This window comes from Meleagris gallopavo, chromosome 17 (assembly GCF_905368555.1).
Source record: "Meleagris gallopavo chromosome 17, MGAL_WU_HG_1.1, whole genome shotgun sequence".
In the NCBI taxonomy this organism is placed as follows: Eukaryota; Metazoa; Chordata; class Aves; order Galliformes; family Phasianidae; genus Meleagris; species Meleagris gallopavo.
Genome location: NC_139420.1, coordinates 535,868 through 560,149, shown reverse-complemented (window position 1 = coordinate 560,149; position 24,282 = coordinate 535,868). Strand labels below are relative to the sequence as shown.

Genomic DNA, 24,282 nt, shown 5'->3' with positions numbered 1-24,282 from the left:
CACATGAACACGGTGTGATGGAAGCTCAGCCCGGCAGGGCACTACGAGCATCGCCCACCTCTTGCAGCTGGCAGTGCTTAATGCTGCTCTGCAGGGAAGCCAAGAGCTCTTCGAATCACCGACATGACACCTACTGATGTGATGAAGATTTTAAGTCTTCTACAATTATCAAACATTCATTTTTTTTAAGCTTGTCAAGCAAATGTTACTTAGTAGAAAGTACAATGAAACACACAGAAGTGAGAACTTTTGTCTGCGGAGAAAATACTGGGCTTGTAGCTCTACAAAACCCAACAGCATCAAATCCACACGGCTCAAATCAACACGTGGAGCACGAGCTCCTCCAGCGCTGGCTATCAGCTCCACAGCACCCACCCTACCAGAGCCCATCCACGCAAGCACTAAGCCTGCACACAGACCCCACAGCTCATCTGCGCACTCCTTGGCTCCAAGGTCTCACAACCCATCGCCCTTCAAAGCTCACGGACAGGAAGGATCAGCGTCCTATTCTGCTGGAACAAAGCAAATAAAAGCTAAGTGTTTTCCTACTAATCCTACTTAAACAAGTGCGACAAAAATACTGAGTCAAGCAGCAGCTTGTCAAATCCTCTGCTGGGACCAGATGCAGTTCAGTCAAACTTTGAAGTGACTCGCTGAAACACCACTGCCAAACCGCGCACTGCTGGGGGAACAGAGACAGACAAGGGCAGCTACAGTCGATGAAAAAGCAACGTGCATAACTGTATATATGGCAAAATTAAACTCTCAATATTCTGGAAAAAAAAATGCATACTGCTGTGAAGACCAGAGAGGGGATGGAGAGAGGAATTTCAACGAGCCAGCCGTTAGAGCCGTCACAGAGCTGTCAGTTACTGACAAGCACCTGTCAGTTTCAGGTCAGGCTTTTTATGTTGTCATACAAATACAGAAGTTTCTAGCTGCCATGATAAAATTACACCTTTTCTCAGTTCTTTGGCACAGCTGGACTTCAGACTGAAAAATATTCACGAAAATGCCATTACAAGGATGTCCGAGCGCGTTGTTCCCAGACACCTCAGAACGCTGCAATCCTCGGCCTGAGAAGAACTTTTTTTCGTATCAAACTGAAAACATTTGCTCTCTAAGGACTGCTCAGGTACTTCTCGGCAGAACTTCCTGGGAAGTGGCTACAGCTATACTAATATTGAGTGAGCCAAAGCCGTCTCTGTGCCCAGCAGTTCACAACGTTGACTTCGTAACTTTCTTGCCACAAAGATGCAACTCTTTGCCCGTCCATAAACTTCACCTGCCATGTTTTGGATGACTCCAATTTCAAACTGGTATACTCATACACTGAAACAGACACACTGTGCATTCAAAAACATGGATGCAGGCTGCCTGCGACTGCTCCGTTCGGGCGACGCGCTTTTAGGCACGCCGATGTGACATGCATCACGGTTTGTAAAACAGCAGTCACTGTAAAGTGAAGTTTCAGTCATTCTACATATGCACAGTACTATGCTGATTTGGTAATACAGGGACACAATTTAATGATTTTCTTTGCATTTGTTTTTACAAGATTCAGATGCCAAAAACGAAACAGAACATTAATTACCTGATTTAAAGAAGAAAACCACGTACGTTTACAACATTAAAAGAATAAGACAAATATAAACCTTTGCTACTTACAACTGATCTATACAAATTAACCAAATCACAAATCTGTCACAATATAAATGTTTAATTGTTACAATGAATAAGAACATACAGAAAATGAAGTTTTAAAGGTTTTTTTTTTTAATATAAAATCTTCCTTTATTTTATTTTAAACTTACCATTAACTAAATTAGCTATGCAGGACATGTGGGGTACGTGACTAAGAAGGCACCAACAGTACAAAGCAAAGACAAAGCAGTTTGAGTATTTAAGAGTGCTCTACACTGATACAACACTAGAAAAGGCAACAATAGTAAGTAATCCAGCTGCAACCTTCAGACGTTTGTTCTAGATTTACAAAGGTAGTCCAACTTTTGCATTTCGTCCAATGCTTCCCCTAGCTTGATCACAGCACATGCTACACAAAACCAAGGTATGCTTCACTTTACTAATGTGCACTTTTCACTAATTTAGTGTCTTGATTTTAGTCATTAACTAAACCATTTTGAACCACAAACGCATTTAAAACTTAGTAAATGGACTGGTTGGATTTTTTGTTTAAACCACTGCATTTACAAAAATACTTCCCCTAAAACCTGGGATTGCTTGAAGACGTCGCTGTACAAATATAAAAGTACTATGCAAGGGACCAAATTCATGAGTACGTTGTGTGTACAGACCCATATTTATACCATATCACTGTGCTGTAACAACACAAATTCCTCCATAACCAAGGACTATAGAAACTACACTAACATAAGCAGATATATATTAATAAAGTTTAAATCTATAGTACAGCAAAGAACTTTGACATGGTATAAATATATCATAGCGTATCACAATGGGCTGCAACAAGTTTTTCTTTTTCCCCATTCTGCAAGGAAAGCCACGCTCAACTCCTTGGGTTGCATTTGGCCACTGCTGAGTCACGTCACCATCTGTGCTGCTGAAACCTCACAGAGCAGCACTGCTCAGCCCACGCAGGGCCTTGCACACCTCAGACTTGGTGCGTGTGACAGTGAGGAGGAAGATTCTGGGGAAGTCAGGATAGCAGAATAAGATGCTTTCTTTGCCAAAGCATCCAAGAGAAGTTTAAGTTTGCCTGTTTTTCTTCCGCAGTACAGTTGCAGTGTTTAGACAGTCAACTGTTTACATTCCTTATTCCCAAAACATCTTTACCATGAAATATATATTACTTCAAATACAAGTTTCAGGTCTCTGCTCTACATATACAAAAACTAGGTAAAAGAGGGGGGGAGGGGAGAAAAGTAAAATGGAGCAATAGCCGACCTAACAGTGTTATAGGCACCTTCTTTTAAACATTTTCAGTATCTGACAAAAGAAAAAGTCACGCTTCTGCACTTGACAATATAACATTCAGCTTAACAACGTTCACTGCGTTCAGCAGAAGACTGATGGATGCAGTTATTGGTACCGATGGACTCCAACTTGGTTCAGTAAGGACAGCTAAGGAAGAAAGCCTGAAAGCACCACACGTTAGGTAAAGCAAACCCTTGGCTTGTCATTCTGAGAGAAGATAGCAAGGGTAAGTTTTCACCTCTCCAGAATCCCAAATTAAAGTATTAAGAAAAGAACTGGGAAAAGGATGAAATAAGCTGCAAAAATTCTTCCTTACTAAATTCGGATTGAGGTGTTACAAACTGATTTCAGTAACAGTCATCTTTCCAACCACGATTCCTGTAATGGTGACGATGGTACAAGTAGCAGAGATTCTAGAAATATTTCAGCTTCTCAAAACTGCGTGAAGAAAGCGTTTTGGTAAAGATGTGTAGAAACATCAGAAAAAATTTCTACACAAGTATCAACAGTCAAGTGCATAATTTCTATAGAAACTTTTTTTAGCACAGGCTCCATATCAGATTCCACGATCACTTGTGCAGTGTCCTGACTTTGCTCCTTTTGTTCCGCACAGTAGAGATGTACCACAGGAACTTCCTAACTGAAAATGCCCCTTAAAATGAACCATCGCTTATTAAAAATTAGTTTTGGTAGACTAAGACTCAAACTCAAAGAAAAAATCTGAAATGGAATCTTGTAAGCACCCTTGCCTATTGAAACCTAAGTTAATGGCTTTCTTTTTTTTTTTCTTTTTTTTTCTTTTTTTTGAAAAGCAGACTAAGTGGAGTGAGGAAGCCTGGATTCATTAACCAGCAAGCATCCTTGTAATACTGCAGTAGCAACTGAATCTGATTTCCATTCAAACACATTACCCAAGAGGAAACCAAAAACTAATTCTTTATGTTAATGTGAAGATATAAGGTTTAAATTTATTTCCAGGAATTACAAGTGCATTTTGTTCATATTAGCAAGCAGTCTATACAATCCATTCTTCACTGCTGCCAAAATAAATTGAGAAGACAGCAGAGATATGAAAAGCTAAAAATAGAACTATTTTTCCTAAGTTATTTGTTGAATAGCATTTCAGTTGAACACAACTCAGAGGTAACAATAGATTTTTTTCTCTCAATCATAGGCATGTGGCACTTAAACAATCATCTTTGCACAGAAAGCTTTAACAGTCATGCGAGGGCACAGTAATCATTTTAAACAAGGCAAATTTCTCACCACAGAGAGCAGTGGGGAAAGAAAAGGAGGCACTGCACTGGAACATAACACCTAGTAAACTCCACATTATACAATTTCAGTAACAAATACTTGAAAAGATCATTAAAAGGTATACAATTTAAAACATTATTTAGTGCTAGCTTTGTTTGGTTGTCCTAACTCAGCATTATCAGAAAAGTTTGATAGTACTTGACAACAGAACAGTACTTTATGTCACGAGCTCATGGAGGCTTGATTACAAATCACCATAGTGTAGGTTGCAAGAAATGAACTTGAGATGCTGACATGCTGTAGGAGCAAAAGGAAATTCAAACTTTCTCATTTAAAGATGCAGTGTTCCTCTCTGCGAGAATTCTGAATGTCAGTGATAAGATTCAGATGTAAAACTACCAGTCCTCATTTGGAGCATTTCATTGGCATGAAGTATGCAGGCTGAGTTTACTAACATCATATTTTGGTTTCTCACTTACCACATTCGGATGCCTTCCACAAAGAAAAGCATTCACCATTAGGTCATCGTGCCATTATGTTCTTTGTTAATCTCCCCTCACACAGGGAATAAATAGGATGGCAAGCTGCCACTCATTCTCTTTGCACAAGCCTTATAAACACGACCACAAGGTATGAACTTTGGAAGTACTACCCCTCCCAGCATGGCTAAACTTAAAATGATCTCTTTTGAAAAAGGTAGGGAAAAAAAAGTACAAATTTTGTCAATGCATGGTAAAATGTTTCTTAGATGACTTCAATTCAGATGGGTTCCTATGTGGCTATTACACTGTATAGAATACCTGCATGTACAGCACAGGACACCCAAACAAGTGCATAAGCAAGATTAACACGAACACGACTTATGCTGTAATCCAGAGCATAATGGTAAAACCCCACTCACTGGATGCTAACCATTTCTATTTAAAAAGGAAGTGCAAAAAAAATCTGGGATGTCACTGACTTAAAGTGCCCTGAATAGTAGCTTTTCTAAAAAAAATGCCAGCGACTTCAGTAAAGTCAGAAAAACATAGTTCATGGTGTAAACTTCGCATCAGTTAATGAATTATCTTCTTGGATATTAATCCAGGAGTGAAAGGAACCACTGCATCTCTCAAACCAGAAAGCAAGCAGTTAAAACACGGCCAGCAGTAGGTGCACTTACAGTACAGTACTGCAACAGGTCAACAACGGGCATTACGCATAGGAGTGTCAATTACAATTCTTCAGGCTTAAAAGATTCATTGAAAGCATGAAAAGCCAAAACTACCAGGAACTGCCCTCCTGAATGGCTCAAAGGAGTTAGTGGATAAGCTGAGAGAGGCCACAAGACATGACCAACAGTAAAGAACTGGGAAGAGGAACAGCAACGTTTGAGCATGCCCAGTCCTTTAAGTCCTTGTCCTATAAAAAAAAAAAAAAAAGCAGAGACATTTCAGTGAAGGAAATCTTAACATTGTCTTAACACATTTTCCTACTTCTACCTTTCTCCAAATGAGTGACCTACATTATTCGGTTATCTGAAGAACTGTTTTTTTTTTCCCACATTGCTTCATAATTCCAAAAGCTAGAGTCAAAAATGACAACGCAAAGAACACACTGAGAAGAGCCAGATAGCAAGGGGCTGCGGAGGAGAGCAGAAATATACAGAAGAGAGTTACTGTGCAGTCTGAGCCAACTGCTCAGGGCTGGCCTTCACTAGGATGTCAGCTACTTACGTTTGAATGCTGTGTTGTGGAATACCTAATAATTCTGACCACAAATTACTCATACAGTTCCTCGTGAATCATTACCTAGTTAAGTAAAATACTTAAATTTCAGAATGTTACTGGCCAAATCAACTCTTCATAGCAGCACTGAAAGGTAACATTTTTAGCAGATCAGAGCTTTCTCTTAGCGCTGGATCACTGACATCTGTACTCCTAACCCCTTAATCCCTAACACAACCTAGGGCAGGGGCAAGTAGCAGAGATGGTGATCTGTGATCTACCACAGTGTCAGCTATTGCTCTCCCTCCTTGATTCCACGGCCTTCATCTTACTCCAGTTAGACAATTTTCTTCCAGAATGTGCACACACTCCCAGTGCCCTCGTATAGAATTAGCTTTATACAACACAGGAGGGAAGCAGGCACCATCTGCCTTATTGTGGAATGTCCAACAGCATAAGGCTCAGATTTACCTAAATTCTAATTATTATAAGAGCTTCATATGTTAGCTAGTAAGTTCAATAAGCAAGATTCACTGTTCCCAAAAATCAAAATGACTTCAGTTGTAAGCTTTTATGTTCAATACGATCATTTAATATTCAAGCTAGTAACAAAAGGAGGAAAAACTATTTACAGTTTACTCAACTTTTTTTTTCCTTCCTCTTTTCTTACCAAGTAATAGTTAAAAGAGACTAGAAGCATAAGCAATGCAGGAACAGAAATCCCATTTTTAGTCCAGAAGAATTATTGGTTATAGCAAAGCAGTAAAGTTCCTACACGCTGCTGCCACAGCCACAGATGGCTCAGGGAAGTGCACAGGCTCAGAGTCAGAACTTTCTGCTGGAACTGTCAACCAGAGATTCTATTTGTGAACTGCTGATGGAGAATACCATGGAAATCATTTTTAAGGCCACAAAATAGGGCAACCTACATCGGGCAGTTCTCTTTGTATTTTCAGTTTCTTGTCCAGTTACAAAGCTTAGTTACTTAAAAACATTCATTCCACAAGTATTAGAGAAAATATACTGTTAATTATGTTACCAATTTTGTATGACACTACCAAGACTTGCAAGCCTCAAAGTACGTGAAGACAAGTTTATTGATTTGAAACAAAACACAGGCAGTGAATATCAGCAAATTCAAATTAAGCATGTTTAGATCTTCAAAGGACTAGCAAATGTAATCATAACTGATTTACAAACAGCTACATAGTTAATTACTCATACAATTATCTCAGAGGTACTTAGAATTGAAGTCTCACAGAAGATTCATGGTTCTGAGGTTTGGGGCTTTTTTTTTTTTTTTTAGAGTAGTTCAAGAGATTTCTCCTCTGCACATTAAATTTAAGGAAGAGATTTTAAGGAGCATTTGAAGCCACATGACAAAATACTGTTATCTTCTATGAAGATCACTGACCCCTTGGAAAGTTGTGGTTTTTGTTTTTAAGATTTGCATTTCAGTAGCGTTCTCACCACTTTTATTGGAGAATAAAATCAAATGTAACCCTTATTCCTTAAATGCAACCTGAGAACCAGGTAAACATCTCAAGACCATTGCCCAGATTCTTTGCAGACAGTTCAGCGCTGCAATCTATGCTCATTTCTTCGGTAAGAGAACAGGACTGAGGTCAATCGAACAAGCAGAAAGTTGCACTTCAGCAGCTAGTTAGCAAGTCAACAGAAATTGTCAGCTATACATCTCACTAGCAGTAACCACTGAGTTCCAAAATTCTTCTGGTCAAATGATTTCTTATTGCTGTAACTTTACCTATGCACAATTTAAGATCGATATCCTGGCTGGAATCTAGCAGTTTCCTCAAAAATCAGTTCTTTCAGCTTTTCCTTCGGCAAGTCATCCAATTCCATATCAAACTTGAAGGGTGCTTCAGCTACAGGCTTGATAAAATTAAAGAAAAAAGGTAATAATTCATCTTTTTTAAACTATTATTGTTCAGTTGAAATTAACGGAGATCCTGAATGGGAAAAAACATCTAAAAGCCTGTTCACAGAAACATGCAGTGTTTTGCAGTCTATGAGGAACAACTCATTCAATTAGTTCCTTATATGCTTCATATATTAGTTGAAAAAATTTCAAATGACAGTCAAATGCAAAACAAAGCATAATATTTAACAACAGCTTATATCTCAGTAACTACCTGAACAAAAATCTGAAACATCAGATTTCTCAGAATAAATCTATCCCTCAAGGAAAACCTGCATTTTTCCTCCTCCCCTCCTCTACAAGTAACCTGAAATCTCATCAGTATTATATCAACTCCAGTAAGCTCAGTTTTGGGGGCTTTTAAAGCACAACACAATGGTAAGTTCTGTTACCTCTCCTGCCTCACCTCAGCCACTATGAAACAAAACCACAGTGAACTGAGAAATTCCATTTTCAGAATAGTACTCCTTAGCATATATTTATTTTTGTGTTGTGCCTCCAAAATGTAGCACTGGATCAAAACAAAAGCAGGACATTAATTTCAAAGATTGAAGTTAATCAGACTGATTTTTTTCCACTTATTTTTATTAAACAAACATTTAAACAAATTCTTTATATCCCTAAATACAAGCAAGACTTCTCGGTCTGTAAGGGCCACTTAATACAAGTTACTGCTTGTAAAGAGCAAGAGAACAGCAACCTTCTTGATCCTCTTAGGCCTGTGATATAAAGTGTAATCCACCTCTTAAAAGTTTAAACTTTGCAACAAAAGTTTACAATTTCTCAAAAGATGCCTATAAAGTAGCAGCATTATTTTCAGATGTAAAGAGCACATACAGCTCTTCAACTGCTTGCTACGAGTCTCCATTTGGAACACTTGAGGTGTTGGCAAGGCTCGAAATACTACTCTAAATTTCCACTGGGAAGCAGAATATACATTTCTAACCACGTTGGTAAAATGACATCATCCACTCTTCATTCCACAAGTAGAAACATTGTCCATAAACTAATGAAGAGAATAACACATTGTATCACTTTATCAACAAGATTCACATTTTAACAATGTCTTTACCTCATCACTTGGATCATAATACTGTTCCAGATATGGATGGGCTAAAGCTTGTTCCACTTCAATTCGCTTGTGAGGATTAAAGGTCAACATTTTATCCAACAAATCAAGTGCTAAGATGAAAAAACAAGCAAATAAGAGCTTAATACACACTTCAAATGGCAAAGTACAATAAATGCTACTGATATTACACACGAAAAACAAGCTTCCCTAAGTGCTAATTCTCATTTACAGCAGTAGCAGCAACGGAAACAGCAAAATGCTTCCTCTGAGTTGGGCAGTGTGTCTTTTTTTGTCCATCTTATCAGCATTCCTAAATTACAGTTTCCTTCGGCCTGCTCTGGTACATTTTAAGAACAAGTATAGAAAAACATACACCCTTTGGAAGGCCTGTTTTCAGACCTAGAAACCCCTTGCTTTCTCCATGCCAAAGCACGTTGTGCACACTGAAACGATGGCAAAGAGCTTTCTGAAAACCTGTTCTGTTAAAGCTGCTCTGAAGGTTTAGATGGAAAAAGGTTACGAAGTCACACTGACTGCATGTTCCCCAGCAGCTAAGCACATGAGCTTCACTGCCATTTAAGCTGTCAAAAACCCCAGTAAAGATTTCTCACACTGACAAGCAGTTACAAAAACAGAATAAATCACGCTGTTTCCCTCAATAAGGATGATCAGCTCTACTGTTTCAGCTGCAGAAATCAGCTTTTTCATGACACTTCAGTACCTGATCATATTGACTGAAAACGAATTATTTCATCAGCTCAGGTGACATGCACTGTGTCAGAGCAAGTATGAGAGCTGTGCTGTGCATACAGCAATCCTTGAACCACACAAAGTAGAAGCTAGAAGGAAATACCAGTGATGTAACAAAACAAACTGTGAACGTCCAATGCCAACGCTGCATATCTGACTGAACTACACTTTCTAAGACAACAACAACAGCTGGGATTCCCATCTTTTACAAAGAAGCTAAAGACCATAACGCAATTTTTGACTTATTTAGAATGAGAGAAGAGTTTCATGCTGGTTTATAATCTCACACCTGACTGATATAGGTGTTCTAATGGACCCTGATGTTCTTATTCCAACTCAGATAAATTCTATATAGTGGGTCTACAAAGCGGTTCTAAAAAATATCCCGTTCTGCCACTGATTTTGGTGCTCATTTCCACTTTTGAAAATCTGATACAACGTAATAGAGCATAAAATACCTTTGGGGTCAGCGTTCGGAAACAGCCTGTTCCATGGTACCTTATTTTTGTGTGGTAGGGAAAGCAAATAGTTTCTGGCTTTTAAATTTATTATACAGTTCAAATCTTCTTGGGAAGGGGATCCAAGTATACCTATAAAAATAAAAACACAAACAGTACTGCATTCCTATGAAAGTCACATTATAGCAGTCACATCATGTTTCCTAAAAGCCAACATTAAAAGTGCTGCAAAGAAGAATCCACACCACGTGTTCTAAGAGCAATGAATACCACAGAATGTTTAGCAACCCTTACTATTAAACTGTTGGTTATTTGTTTTCTCATAAATAAACAGATGCATTTGAGTTTTCCAATTAGCAGCATTTTGTTTATAAGATCTGATTGATATAAGTTTACCTACAGAAACTTTTACAAATGGACTTAGACATTTTGGTATGTGAGCTTCTTTGTTTATTAATTTTTCTAAAACATCTCTGCTGATACAATAAATAAACACCCTCCAAGTCAATTATTTACTCCATAAATCACTACAGAAATAACTACAGGGAACACAAAATGCATCTACAGATCCTTAAATTATATGTTCTTGAAGACAATTCATACATACATTACCATGGATTAGACTAAAGAACAATATATACACTAAAGTAACTGAAAGATTAAAAGAAAAAAAATGGCTGACCCAGATTGGTAGAAAAGATGAAGAGAAGTGGATGGATGAGGAAATGTTATTATGTAAAACTTACCAAGGATATGGTTAAGTTGGTCAAGGTAGTGTTTTCCTGGAAAGATGGGTCTGTTGGAGAGCATCTCTGCCAGAATGCAGCCTACTGACCAGATGTCAATAGACTTGGTGTAACCCTGCAAGAAAAGCAAAACAAAACCCACCATTTTTAATCAAATATATTTTTGCATAACTGCAGTAACACATTACTTTAGTACAAATGCACTGAAACTGTTTAAATGTGTCGTGCCTGTTCATGCTGTTCAATTTTTCTGGTATGTAATGAAATAATTAAGAACTGTAGATCAAAAATACTACTTCAAATGAGTAGCAAAACCTGAAATACGCAAGGTACACTCTTCCAAAGGGATTCAGTAAGGTTAGCTGTACATGACCAACCATATGTTTGTGAGGCTTCCTAATTCTATAGCCAATTTACATCAGCAGATTTCATTAACAGGCCTTACACTAACTTGGACTCTTAGAAGTTCAGAGCATCAAGGTTACTGAGGTTCCCAGCATTATGCTGAACACGTGAGCAGCAGGAAAAAGCCACACATAGGTCAGTAAGAAACCTTCATCACCAAGGGAGTGAAAGGGCAACACAGATTGTTGGTTAGCTGATCTGTAAACACAGTAGGAAAGTAAGAAGTAAACATGATGTGAGAAGGCCAAATGCTGCGATAAGAAGAATGGAACAAACAACATCTCCAGGTGAGTAACTTGAGTTATACACTTTGGAATCTAAGCCTTTTCTTAGGCATCCACCCTGGTGCCTGGGTAATACACAGGCAACTCTACCTCAAGAACTACTGGCCTCACAGATGCCCTCGCCTTACCCTCCCATAGCCTGCTGCCTGCTGCTCCCCCTCCCACCAGCAAGGAGCTCGCACAAAAGCAAGTGATTGCTGAATCCACCACCCGCTCAGCACCAGCTTCTCAGCATCCCATCACTGACTGCTTGTTTTCTACACACCAGTTCTGAAAGAAATCAGGTTATTGACCAGGAACATCATACACTGTGCACCTCCTGAGAAATACATGAGATATCTTCTTGTAAAAGCTGCCGATAATCCAGAAATAAAGGTAAGCTACCCTATTCTTACAGCCGCAATGGAAGCTTAAAATATAAGGAGCCTAAAAACTCAACTAAGCAGATAATTATTTTCTACATGCACATTGCTGCAATCAATCAATCAATAAAATCAAACTGAACAGCCATTGAAGCAGTTTTCCTACAAAGCCTTTGAGGAATACAGAATACAGAGCTGTCACACTGACACTACCAAGCGTACCGCTGTGGTAACTTCTGCAAAGGCTCTGGAGGTCACCCGTTGCATCATACAGAAAACAGACTGACTAACACTAAGGCAACACTTGCAAACCTTCTTGAATACACTGAAGTGCCCTCATCACCAGCATTTCTGTCTTGCTCTACAAAACAGAGCATCTGACAGAATAAAGTCTCGTGAATGGCAAGAGATGAGGCATATGGGGAACTCAAGCACACCTCTACTCAGCTGTAGTATCCAATAATTGTACCTGAAATCCCAAATTTACTGCAAACCAACAGCTATGTTGTAAATCCATTTCTCTGTTCCCTCAACATTATACATGAGCTCCAATTGTAAAAAAACAAACAATCCAGAGGGAGCAGGAGAAAGGAGAAAAATTTGGTGCTCACAAGTGAATAATCAGCAACAGAAGCACCACAGCAGCACCCTGCAGTTCCTACCTTAGAATTCAGCATGATTTCAGGAGCCCTGTACCAACGCGTGGCCACATACTCTGTCAGGAATCCTGTGTGATCATGGTCAGGATCTGCAACACGAGCCAGTCCGAAGTCACAAATCTGGTTTTAAATTAAAAAGAAAAAAAAAAAAGAACAAGTATATCAGACATACATACATACAGCTCCCATACTGCAATATTTCTAAGTCACCCCACCTACGATGTTACACTTACAAAGACAGTGATGCTAGCACATACTTCCAGAAATAAATTATCTCACAAAGGTTGGAAAAAATATTTGGAACTCAAATACAAAAAGGCTATTTGGATAAGGCCCCAAACAGGTCAAGGAGAACAAGTAGTCTGAATAGCTTGAGGGAAAACATTTCTGGCATACAGTTTATGCTCTGCTATGGGCTCATTTTACCTTGTATCTGCCAGGAAGGGGGTAAAGCATACTGCTCCAACTTATTTGAATTTTACAAAAAAAAAAAAAGAAGAAGAGATTAAGCTCTCCAACAACAAAAAGAATTAACGACCAACACATTTGAAGAACAGTTCAAAACTCCATTTTACAAAAGTACCATTACAACAGTGTCTATCTGCAAAAAAAAAAAAAAAAGCATCATGAAATAATGGTGTACCGGAGAGATTACAAGCTGCTGAAGGAAGCATGAGCACAAAAACCCACAAGAGAACATTTCTCAATCTTATGCCAGGAAAATAATTTTATCTAATCATGAAAAAAAAATCATCTCTGATGTACACTAGTGATATGGGCAAAAAGGAGAAAGTGTTTTTATCCACTCTGATAAGGAGGCTCCATGGCTTTCAGAGCCATTTACTGTCCTTTCTCCAAAAAGAAAATAAGGAAACTAGAAACGTGAATAAACAGCAGCTCTCTGTCACAATGCCATTAAAGAACAATTAACAGCGTTAACACTTAAGAGGAACAAAATTTCTATTTTCATTCCCCTGAAAGCATGACTTAAAGCTGTTCATTTTCATGGGACACTGTTTTGAATTTAAGTGCAATGATCACTTTGTAAGCATGCACGTGTGCATAACAGAGACTGGCAGAACAGCCCTAGAAGAAACAAGTCAGCACAAATCAGTGCTCACCAGACAAGGCCCAACACACACTTTCTTTTCAATTCCATTGTTTACACTTCAGATGTGGTAATAACACAACACCACAGTTCCCTTTAGGTTAAGAAAAAGCATCTGCTCTGTCATACAGACTACCACATTCTGCACTAGGAAAGCACACATTGCAGAAGCGTGCTCTTTTTAATACCCAAGAAAGAAATCAGAGCAATATTTACTGAGCTCATACGCTGCCGCCCAGCAAACTTAATTTACTTTTTATGAGCATCTTACTTGTCCTAAAACACTTCTTTCTTTAACTGCACACACACAGCTACGCTCAAACTTTTCCTTCCTGCTTCTACTACAGATTTTATTCCATTTCTTTCATGAAGGGGTTAATGCCTTGAGGAACTCTGATGTGACAACAGCTGCTGCAGTCCCAGGGCAAGAGGCAGAGCGACTCGTCCAGCAGGATGCGTTGGGAAAGGCAGACAAGGAGCAGTGGGAATACAGAGCAAACTAATGGAGCGGTCGGCATTTGGAATGGACCAGTGTATAGAGCACCTAGGCAGCAAAGATTTTTCTCGGAATTCTGACAAACTTGTATGGCCAGCAGCCGGTCCACATTCTGCAGAGGGTCAGTTGTTACCACTGTGTTCTTTAATTAGCATGTTAGAACCACTATAAAAAAAATCAGTGTAATTAGTGGGGACAACAGCACGTAACAGAACAGTTGTACCAATCAGATCAAAGCCGTGTACACTCCAATCTCATTCCATGAGTAGCCAACAGTAAATACTTGGAAGTACTTGATGTGTACAAGGAAACACGCTCCCACGGCTTTCTGCAAGTCTCTCATTTTCCACGCACTTACCACCATGGAATTCTAAACCAGAGGTAGCATTCAAAACCTTTTTCTTCTGGTTACCTGCTTGGTGTGTAAGTCACACTACCTTAATATCTACTCTATGTATCAATTTCCACACCTTAAAAAAGCTGAACGTTAACTACTACATCCATTCACTTTGAGCATGCCAGCTGCTCCTTTCATTTGCCCCATCCAGTTTTCATTTTCAATAGCTAAGGACAGTAGTAGTTCATTACCTCTCCTTGCCACTAAGAACCTCATCCATTTCTATTGCGTTCATTCTTTACTCAAGCAGTATCTTCCAGATGGGAAGACCTAGGCTAAACACAGCTCTTCTTCATTTGGGTAGGAGCACCTTGAAATCCTGGTCACCTCTTTTTGAAAGACCATGACAGGGAGAAGCGTGACAGTTACAATCACACAGGAGCAGAAACTTACAGCAAGGTGTGATTTCTGTTTTGTTCTTCATTTCTGTTCTCATTTTCACATTTAATTTGCTTTACTGAATGCCACTAAACAACAAGGTAACATTTTCCAAGAACTGTCACAGCTCTAAGATCATCTATCTGCAGTATTAATTCATAAAGAACCCATGACTGAAAACATAAATTAGCAATGCTCTCTCCCCAGTTGATGGCTTTGCTTCCAATCAGCACTGACTTTAACGTATCATTTTGGTTGTCTGCTATTATGAAGCTCTTTTCCAACTCAGAATGATTAACAGTTTTAATACAGGGATTCAAGACTTGAAATACACACAACTGTCAGTTTACCTTCCAAGTAAACACAACTGTGTTTCAGATTGGTATTTTCACCAGCTTTTAAAGAGGCTGTTTCAAAGCCAGCCTCCAGATGGAAACAGCGATGCATTCATTAGAACAGTGTAACAGAGCACAGTTCTCAAACATCATTTTACGAAAATTAATAATGATTTGGCAACCTTTCCACAACAAAAATCACATTAATCCCCAATAACACTATCACATTCACAGTTGTTCACAGTTATAACAGATTATATAGTTGATGAAGACCATAGGAGCAAAATTTTTAAGAAATTTCCACTAACCTTGAGATCACAAGTGGTATTGAGCAGCAAATTCGAAGGTTTGAGGTCACGATGAAGCACATTGGCAGAATGGATATATTTTAACCCTCTCAGAATCTGGTAAAGGAAATAACAAATGTGGTCGTTGCTGAGGTGTTGAGTCTTTAAGAGCTTGTAAAGATCTGTTTCCATAAGGTCTTGCACAATGTATCTGTAAGGAATCAGATGTAAGGCAGCAAAACAAAGCTGGTGGCATGTTAGATATCAACATACAGTACCAAATGAAACTTCTAAAACCATTTTTTTCTTTTCTCTATTTGCTTCACAACAATTGGAACTATTTGGTTGATTCTTGCTTTAAAGACTTTGGATCAAATCAATCCTGATACATGATAGAGACCCTCAGAGAATTAAGAGGCATCAGAAAGTGGTCCCCTCAAGATAATCAAACTATCTCCTCATATTAGAGACTGATCTTTATTGGAATCTTATGGAGACTAGCATTCTATGCTGCTTGCCAAGAAATACAAGTTGTTTTCATTTCATGAGTAATAAGCTGAGATATTAGCTTCCTGCTGCACAAACACTTCAAGGTGAAAAATCCAATCACTTCCGATCAGTCTCTGCCACTTCCAAAATGTTCTCCTTTACTCCACGTTTATCATACTATATTGGTAAGCAAAGACTGTGCTCAAATTAAATTCTAGTGTCTTTCACCACATTATTCTTTCCCAAGACTGAAATTAACATAAAAAGGTTTAATTCTGCTTTGACAAAAATGAATTGAGCCAAAATTTCCTTTCCTTTAATTCAACTCAGCCCCAGAACTCTCAAAGTGTAGTTCTGTGACAGTTTTCCACCAAAATACAACTAAAAAACTAACAAATCCACAACCCCAAACACCAGCCACTACCTCTGCCATTTCAGCTGGGCATTTCCATCCCTTCCTTTGCATGCTCCGATCACACCACACAACCAGGACATCTTTTTAAGAGCACACACCTACAGCACCCAGTGGCCAAAGAAATGCAACCTCAGAATCCCACGGAAGACTGAACTCAAAGAGCACACTGCTAATTAGTGAAGTGAGAACATTTGACCTAGATTCAATTCAACGCCTTGTGCTTTTAAACAGGCAGACATCTGTGAAAATCTGTGAAGCCAATAGGAAACAATATATACAGACTTAGTGAAATGATGTGAGTTGACTCCAAACTAAGGTTGGCATCACAGGCAGAACCTCTCAGCTGTGACAGCCTTGATATGTTAGACAGACACATGAAGCCAACAGTGAGTACACGTTTACCAGCTCATGTGTAGTTTCAGACTTCATATATGCAAGAAGCACTGCAAGGCTAGAGTGAGAGTGGGGGGATGTTTGGCCTCGTTTATCCCCTGCCCCAAATGTATCCTTTCCATTCTTTAGGAAAATCTTACACAGTTACCTCGGAGCTTTACCATTCCATTTTCTCCTTGAAGCAATCTGACAGTTGTAACAAAGGCTCTGCATAAAGTGATTGTAGTTCAAAGACTGACTGGACTAAATGTACATTGAGTTCTTTGCCTTGGAATTTTTTTTTTTTTTTTAAATATGGAGAGAAAAAAAGCCTCACACTTATCTAGGAATCAAATCTATCAACCAATGCATCTACAAATCCATCAAATACTATGAACTTCCATTCCAGTTTAAAGTAATAAAAGCCAGCTTTTATTAAAATTTGGTAAGGATAAGGATGAAGAGGGATCTAATGAAAACAGAGAAGAAGGTATCAATCACTAAGCATAACAGATTTTGAAAGGATACACATCTTTCATTTGTTCAATAGTTGGAGCTCTGATAATATCATTTATTCCGATAATATTCTCATGCCTGAAGCGCAGTAAGATCTTTATCTCTCTCAGAGTTCTCTGGCAGTATGTCTGATGCTCAAAAGGACTGATTTTCTTTATAGCAACTCGAACTTTGTTGACGTTATCGTAGGCAGAACTAGAACAGAATCAATAATTCGTGTTAAAAGTTAAAATTCATTCATTCAATTCAGAAAGCAAGAATGTTAATTCTACCGAACGCAAGGACTGCTCACTTGTTTTTACATTTATTTTTATCAAATGAAGAAGACAGTAACAAGTATCTTTTAATTTGATGACAGCGCAACAATATTTTTTCTGTCCTTCAACTTATTTGGGTACCTACAAGTCATGACCTTTGGCAGTCAACTTTCAGCCTGCTGAATCCCAAGTACCTGAACAAAGACAGACACATTCACCTCCTTCACTGCCCCGTGGAAAAATTGTTTGACTCTTTTCCTGTATACTGTGATCAAGAACAAATTTTAGACAAGAAATGGGTTAATCCTGGGTTAACCCATTCACTTCGGAAAAGCTCTCTGAAGCCATCTTTCAAGCAGCAGAATCCTACACCATGTCTCACACCTCCCCTGAACTGCATTTTCTGCACCTCCATGAACATGGGAATGGGGAACTTGAAGACACCTCTCCCATTTCAATTCCAAAGACAACAGAGGTCCAGAAAATAAAATACTCGCACGAAGGGAAGCAAGGAGCAGCCCTGCAGCAGCACTGATGGTGCGCACTGAGGCCACACTTAGGGCACACTGAGGTAAGAAGTGCAGGGCAGCACTCAGAGCTACACCAACACAGCAGCTCAGGCCTCCTGCTCAGAATGCCCACCACTCACCAGGAGCGTCACCGCCCCAGCCCAGCAGCGAGGCTCTGCAGAAGGCGCAGCCTGGAGTCATTACTGAGCAAAAAGGCTACGAATGGTTACAAGGCTATTCTAGCATCTTCTTTAAGGTCTTGTTTATACGAATGGCAAAGCATCTCATTACGATAATTTCTCTTTAATTACATTACCATATGCTTTTAATATAATTAGAAGTTAAATGCTCATGATTTTTAATATATAAAGATCTCTTGTTCCTTTCAGATTTCTTTTTATTCACTACTTTAGAATTCTTAAAAAATACTTATCAAGCTTATACTTAGACATTTATTGGTCTCAGCCATTTCACATGAAAATACAGCCATGCTGCCAGCTAACCACGCTTTTCATCCTACGGATTTTTTACCATCAAATCCCAGGACGTTCCTTCTTGGCCTTACATAGCATCTGGCAAGCGGGTGAGCCGGAACGAAATACGAAAACCCAATCAGAAGAGGACTGAAAGGAACTCTGATGTCTGGCTCCTTCGAGGTTCTTCTACCACAAAGCACATTTATGGTGCAATAACATGTCTTTGAGACAGCACTGTACCTTCAGTATGCAAAAACATTTACATTTCTCACTTTTATTACCAAAAATGATATAGAATTTATGCTGCTAGTAAATTCATGTAGCTCATACACATGCAGTGACATCCCTTTTACTGCCCTCCCCCCACAGAATCACTTTGATCTGCTTAGACCTGTAACTCATCTATAAGCACAGACGAAACACAAATGTTACATGCCTCTGGAAACAGTGAACTCCAGTGCTTCATGAAGTGCTCTGAAATTCCATGCAGTAAGCATTCATAACACCTGCTGTTAGTACACAGTACATCAGCAGCCCTCAAGTCCCAAACCAAACAATAACAAAATGCCACCTCCCTAATGGCAGCTCTCTGGGCTGCTCGGGACGCCCCCCCAGGTGTTTCCAGTAGGCCAGAACAGGAAGTCACCAGCACAAAACAAAGCTAGAAATTCTTAAGCATGAACAGCCTGCACTTGGGAATGAAATAAAGGAATCTTAGAGATCACTTTATTGTTTTAAATAAGCTTATTCTCTTCTTTGCATTGACTGAAGCCTATTTTGCTCTCACAATGAAGAACCATATGTATCAGCCAGGAGCAGCTATGACAAGTAGAACAAGGCAAAATGCCCAACGTGTACAACTTGATGCTGCTTAAATAAAGCCTTAATCTCTTGCAGTGCTGGATGTCTGTCTACGTTGTTGATTCTCACATAAAGGTGGGTCACGAAGGCCCCGAAGATGCTGATGTTAAAAGACAAAGAAGGCAGGTTAGGCCACTAACAGCTTCAATCTCTTCCCTGTAATTTAGGCAGAAGACCGGGTCCCTATCCATGAAAGGTACCCAGGAGACTGAATTCAGCAGAACTGAAGTCACGTGTTCCCACTCACACACGTGCTACAACCGCACCCATATTCAGCCTATGAGATTACATGCTGCTTCATAATGTCATGACACAGGAATCACTGCACACTAAGATAACTGAGTACTCTGCAAGCCAGACCCAACCACAGCCCCTCCTACTCCTCACAATCCTTTACCATCAGTGCTGCTCCCCAGAGCAGCTGAAGGAATACAGAACACATTGCTCGGAGTCCGTTGGCAGTGACAGGAAATGCAAATCCAAAACCCCTGTGCAAAAACTCACTGCAGTTAATGAACAGCTTGCTTACCACCTAACACAGGATTCACCTTGATCAGCCTTAGCCAGAATTAGAGATCTAATCTTTTGACAAATAATTGCCTGGGCTCCCCCTACAGTTCAAGAAGAAATAGCTTCACATATACATCCCAAAGCACATCCTTAATTTAGATAATCCACATTCTGGAAGTGCTGTCCCACTGTGCACAGCCTAACCGGGCTCTGCTGGATCTTGTTAAGTGTTGTTATTTTCACTGAAGCAGCCAACCAGCACTGCCTCCCAGAGCCAAGAACCTGCTGGCTTTTGAGAGATCCATGAACTGGGAATACCAGTTCCCATACCAGTAATTTTCTAAGTGCCAATCCATAGCTTCTAGTTTATAGCCCTTAACATATACCCACCGCTGCACATGGCGCCCTACGGGCTCTGGGTTACCCCCATGATGGTGCATCTCATTACCAGCACTACGTATTCAAGAGGAAGGATTTATACCCATCATGATGTGCGGCTTCACCAGCTGATGGAACCACAGCTGTGAATGCTATTTATCTGTAATGTGATAAAATTAAACAGATTTTGCAACAGCCCAACTCCAGCATATACATTATTACTATTTCAAGCTGCAGCTACCATCCTGTGACAACCTACAGCAGCACCATTAGCCAGATCCTTTCCAGACACCACGTACGAACCAATACAAGCCCTGGCGCTACCGTTTATCATTCCCAGTATTAAGGTAATACATTTAAGGTAAATATATGACAAAGTTTTGACTAAACAGAACATCCCACACAGCAGCACAAAGCAAACAGACGAGCACGTATGGCCCAGGGAGCCGCGCCGTGCTGCCCTGAGCCGGCCTTGACGGCTGCACAGCCCGGGCACTGCGGTCCAACCCAGGGCAGGGCTGCCTCTGGCCGCAAACCAACTGCGATGAGCAGCAGGCGTGCAGCCCCCCTGCATTAACGCCTTCCCAGGGCAGGAAAGCTTTTCACCACGCAGTACAGGACGAGCACCAAAGCTCAGCCCCTACCACAGAGGCTGCCGCACACTCTCCCACCCATTTCTTCACACGTTTCATTTTGGAGCTGGAACAAGTGAGAGCACGCCGCAGCTGCTGGAGAAAGGAGCCAGCTCCTGGCCGCAGCCACATCCCACAGAGAGCTGCTGCTTCACGCAGATGCAGACAAACAACCGCCTCCTCTGCCGCCCCTCAGCCGCACTGTGGGGTCAGCGGCCCGATGCCGTCCTGCAGCCACTCGCAGCACTCGGAGGTACAAAGCGCTGCGGGCCGACGCCACGATTACAACTCAGAACTGACTACTGAGAACTCAGAACTGACCCATCTGAAGTTTAAAAGGGATGTTTTGTCAGCAGCTTCGCGTTGCTGTGGAAACAAGATTCCGAGGGCACAGTCAGAGATAATCGCCCTGAAATACTGACTAATGCGGCCTGCAGTCTGGAGAAAAAAGCATGGCTCCCAGAGCAGCTGATCTGGGAAGACCTTCAACCTCTTCGCTCAGCCTGCATTTAGCTCAACTGCAGATATTTCCACAGCGTGCTGACATTTATCACGTTACAATGCAAATAACTTGAACTTATCTTTTATGTAAAATAACACTACTGCGATACAGTTGGCCAACCAGGTTGGGAGCATCTGCAGAACACTTTCCTAAGAGCAAAGACTCGAGGAAGGGACAAAGTAGGCAGTTTCAGATTCGATGACATCCAGCTGTGTCATTTTCTAACACTGGATGTACTCTCATCCCCCAGCTGTGAACAATTAGGGGTAACAGAAGTCTTTGGTACCTTGTTCCACTTATTCCTAACATTTCTTAAGATAAATAAGCATAGTATTCATTCGCGCACCAGTACTAACCTTGAGAATCAACCTACTTTTAAAAGAAACATGCATATTTACATTAAGGCATATTCCCCTCATTTTAATGGGCCTCAACCTACAAAAACACAACTCCTGGAGCAGCTGAAAGCAGAGAGCTGCTTCTATTTTAGATTTATGAAAAATTAAAAATAAGAAATCCCACCCTCCAATCTCCAGCTGCTTTTCAAACCACACAGAGATCCCAGGCTGTAAGAACACGGCTTCTTCTTCGTGCCACACATGAGGACAGAAGACCAACACGTACCTCTGAGTCCTGAGCCACCTGTGGCACAATGCAGGCACTCCCTGCAGGGAAGCAGGCAGGAGTGCGATGCAAGGAACACGCAGCGGGCCCTTCTCAGAGCAGCCTCCACTCTTGTGACTGCTGAACGCCCCATCACCTGTGCTCAGAGACCCGCCCCAAGTCATGCAGTACAAGATGAGCTCACATTTACCTTACGTCATCTTTTTCTCAAGGAAAGCCAAAGAACACACATAGCAGCACACAGCCATCAGCACCGCCTATTTCTCTCTATTTCCTTACATCTCATGCTACAAAACTGACAGCAGAAGAGTAAGCAACAAGAGAATGTTACAGTTGCTAAGTGGCGCATGCAACTCAATTCCCAGCATGTGAATTTGGGTCTGCCTCAAAGTTCCTAACAGCACACTACTTGAGAATTCACTTCCACTGAACAGCTTTCCATTTGACTGGATCTGATGCCACCAGGTAGATTTATTGCATCTAGGCCAAGAAAACACAAATCTGTTACTAAATCTTCTATCATGACTCCTCTGCAAAGCATTGTCAGACTTCACAAATTCCTCAGGAATTTATCCATGTTCTTAACCCCCATTTACTGATGCTGCTCATCACCAGATCAAGTCCTACTACAGTTTTTTGGCTTTGTGTGTGTGTGTGTGTGTGTGTGTGTTTAACAGAAGATGACCTAAGCAAGCTACTTTAAATTGTATTTATTATAAATCTGTTTGTTTCTTTCTTTCTTTTCTAAAAGGAAGGAAAGAAATCTCATTTCTGACAATGTCTGTTATTTCAGCTCAGGAGCAAAGGCCGGTGCCATGTGAGTGATGTGCTGCTTCATCTGGTTTTGTCAGCCTCTGCCACTGACTAAACTAAAATGGAACTGGGTGACCACCTGAGCCCCCCACCCCCTCTGGCCATCTCTCACCCATCGCTCACCATCAATCCTAATGAGAAAGGTTTCTGGCACAATAATGCCAACTCTTTTCACCCCAGAACAGAAGTGAATGATTACTCTTAAGTGGTTTTACACCTCGGCAGTTTCTGACCCAGCACAGGTTGTTGCCCTTCACACCACAAGTTCTTAAGGCACTCTGGCACCTCCTGTAAGAGATTTGTTTTCATTCATCTATTCAAATAATTCTACTAAGCCAAAAAGGCACACATGTATTTTTCAGAATTTGCAAAGTAAAATCTGACCTTTCAAAGCATTATAATTGTAAAGTACTTACTATGCACGTAGTAACAATTTAATGGTTTAATTCTTTAGATTGCTCCTAGTTTTGAAAATAAGTATCTAGTCATGCAAAATGGAGTCTGAAATAAGTTCCTCCTGCCAGAAAGCTGAGTCACTGCACGATGCCGGGTGGCAGAGCAATGACCCCTGTTCTGTTAGCGGCTGCGGAGCTGAGCCATGAGGAGCAGCACTTCCACCACTACGCCCCAGCAGCGGCACTGGAAAAGGCAGTCATGCTTTCACACAGCATTCTGTACGGCTTTGTTAAAGAGTCACTTAACTCCTCGGTGTTCTGACAGATCTCAGGGCTCTGGAAACCCACCGTCTCTAAGCTGACAGTGCTTCCCACACGGCTCTTTCCATACCTTCAGCTGCGTACCACCACACTTCAAGTCACTGTAAGCATCTACTCATCACCCCATCTCTGCTTAAGTCGGTCTTCGGGAAATGGACGGGGATTAGTCTCACACTTCTTACAGCTTCGTCCACCTTTGGCCTTCATGCTTACCCCCATCTTAGATGCAAGCTCTCTGATGCTGATAACAGCACTCACATTTCTTGTGAGCTTTGCTGTGAAAAGCCCTTCCCTCCAAAACAAACCCACAGCACACACCGCTATGCCAAGTTTCCATATTCTTTATAAACTTCAGACAGTTCCCCTGTGAATTGTCAGCCAGGCGCAGGCACCGTGAGCTCAGGGCTGCTCCTCCCTCACCTCACATCCAGGGCAGCACAAAGCCGAGCAAGCTGAGGAACAGGGAGAGCAAAGAAGTCCTCTACTAGCACCTTCCTATTCCCTCCCTGCCTCAGCACGGACACTCACACCACCTCAACCTTTTGTAAGTCAGGTCTCAGCTAAACCAGCTGCAGAGCACAGCAGCGCAGCAGGAGGCACGCTGTGAGCCGAGCAGGG

The 24,282-nt window shown here is 40.7% G+C and overlaps 1 protein-coding gene across 1 annotated transcript in view; it reads right to left on the bottom strand.

Moving 5' to 3' along the window:
- Positions 1-1,504: 1,504 nt before the first annotated feature.
- Positions 1,505-24,282, bottom strand: part of MAPK1 (mitogen-activated protein kinase 1) — a 28,507-nt gene continuing 5,729 nt past the window's right edge. Inside the window, exons 2-9 of the mRNA XM_085238791.1 lie at positions 17,399-17,581; positions 15,616-15,805; positions 12,597-12,713; positions 10,884-10,998; positions 10,138-10,269; positions 8,930-9,039; positions 7,684-7,811; positions 1,505-5,613 (exon numbers count right to left, since the gene is read on the bottom strand). Of these exons, the coding sequence (XP_085094917.1) occupies positions 7,695-7,811; positions 8,930-9,039; positions 10,138-10,269; positions 10,884-10,998; positions 12,597-12,713; positions 15,616-15,805; positions 17,399-17,581 (964 nt within the window). The 3' untranslated portion in view covers positions 1,505-5,613; positions 7,684-7,694. The remainder of the gene's footprint in view (positions 5,614-7,683; positions 7,812-8,929; positions 9,040-10,137; positions 10,270-10,883; positions 10,999-12,596; positions 12,714-15,615; positions 15,806-17,398; positions 17,582-24,282) is intronic.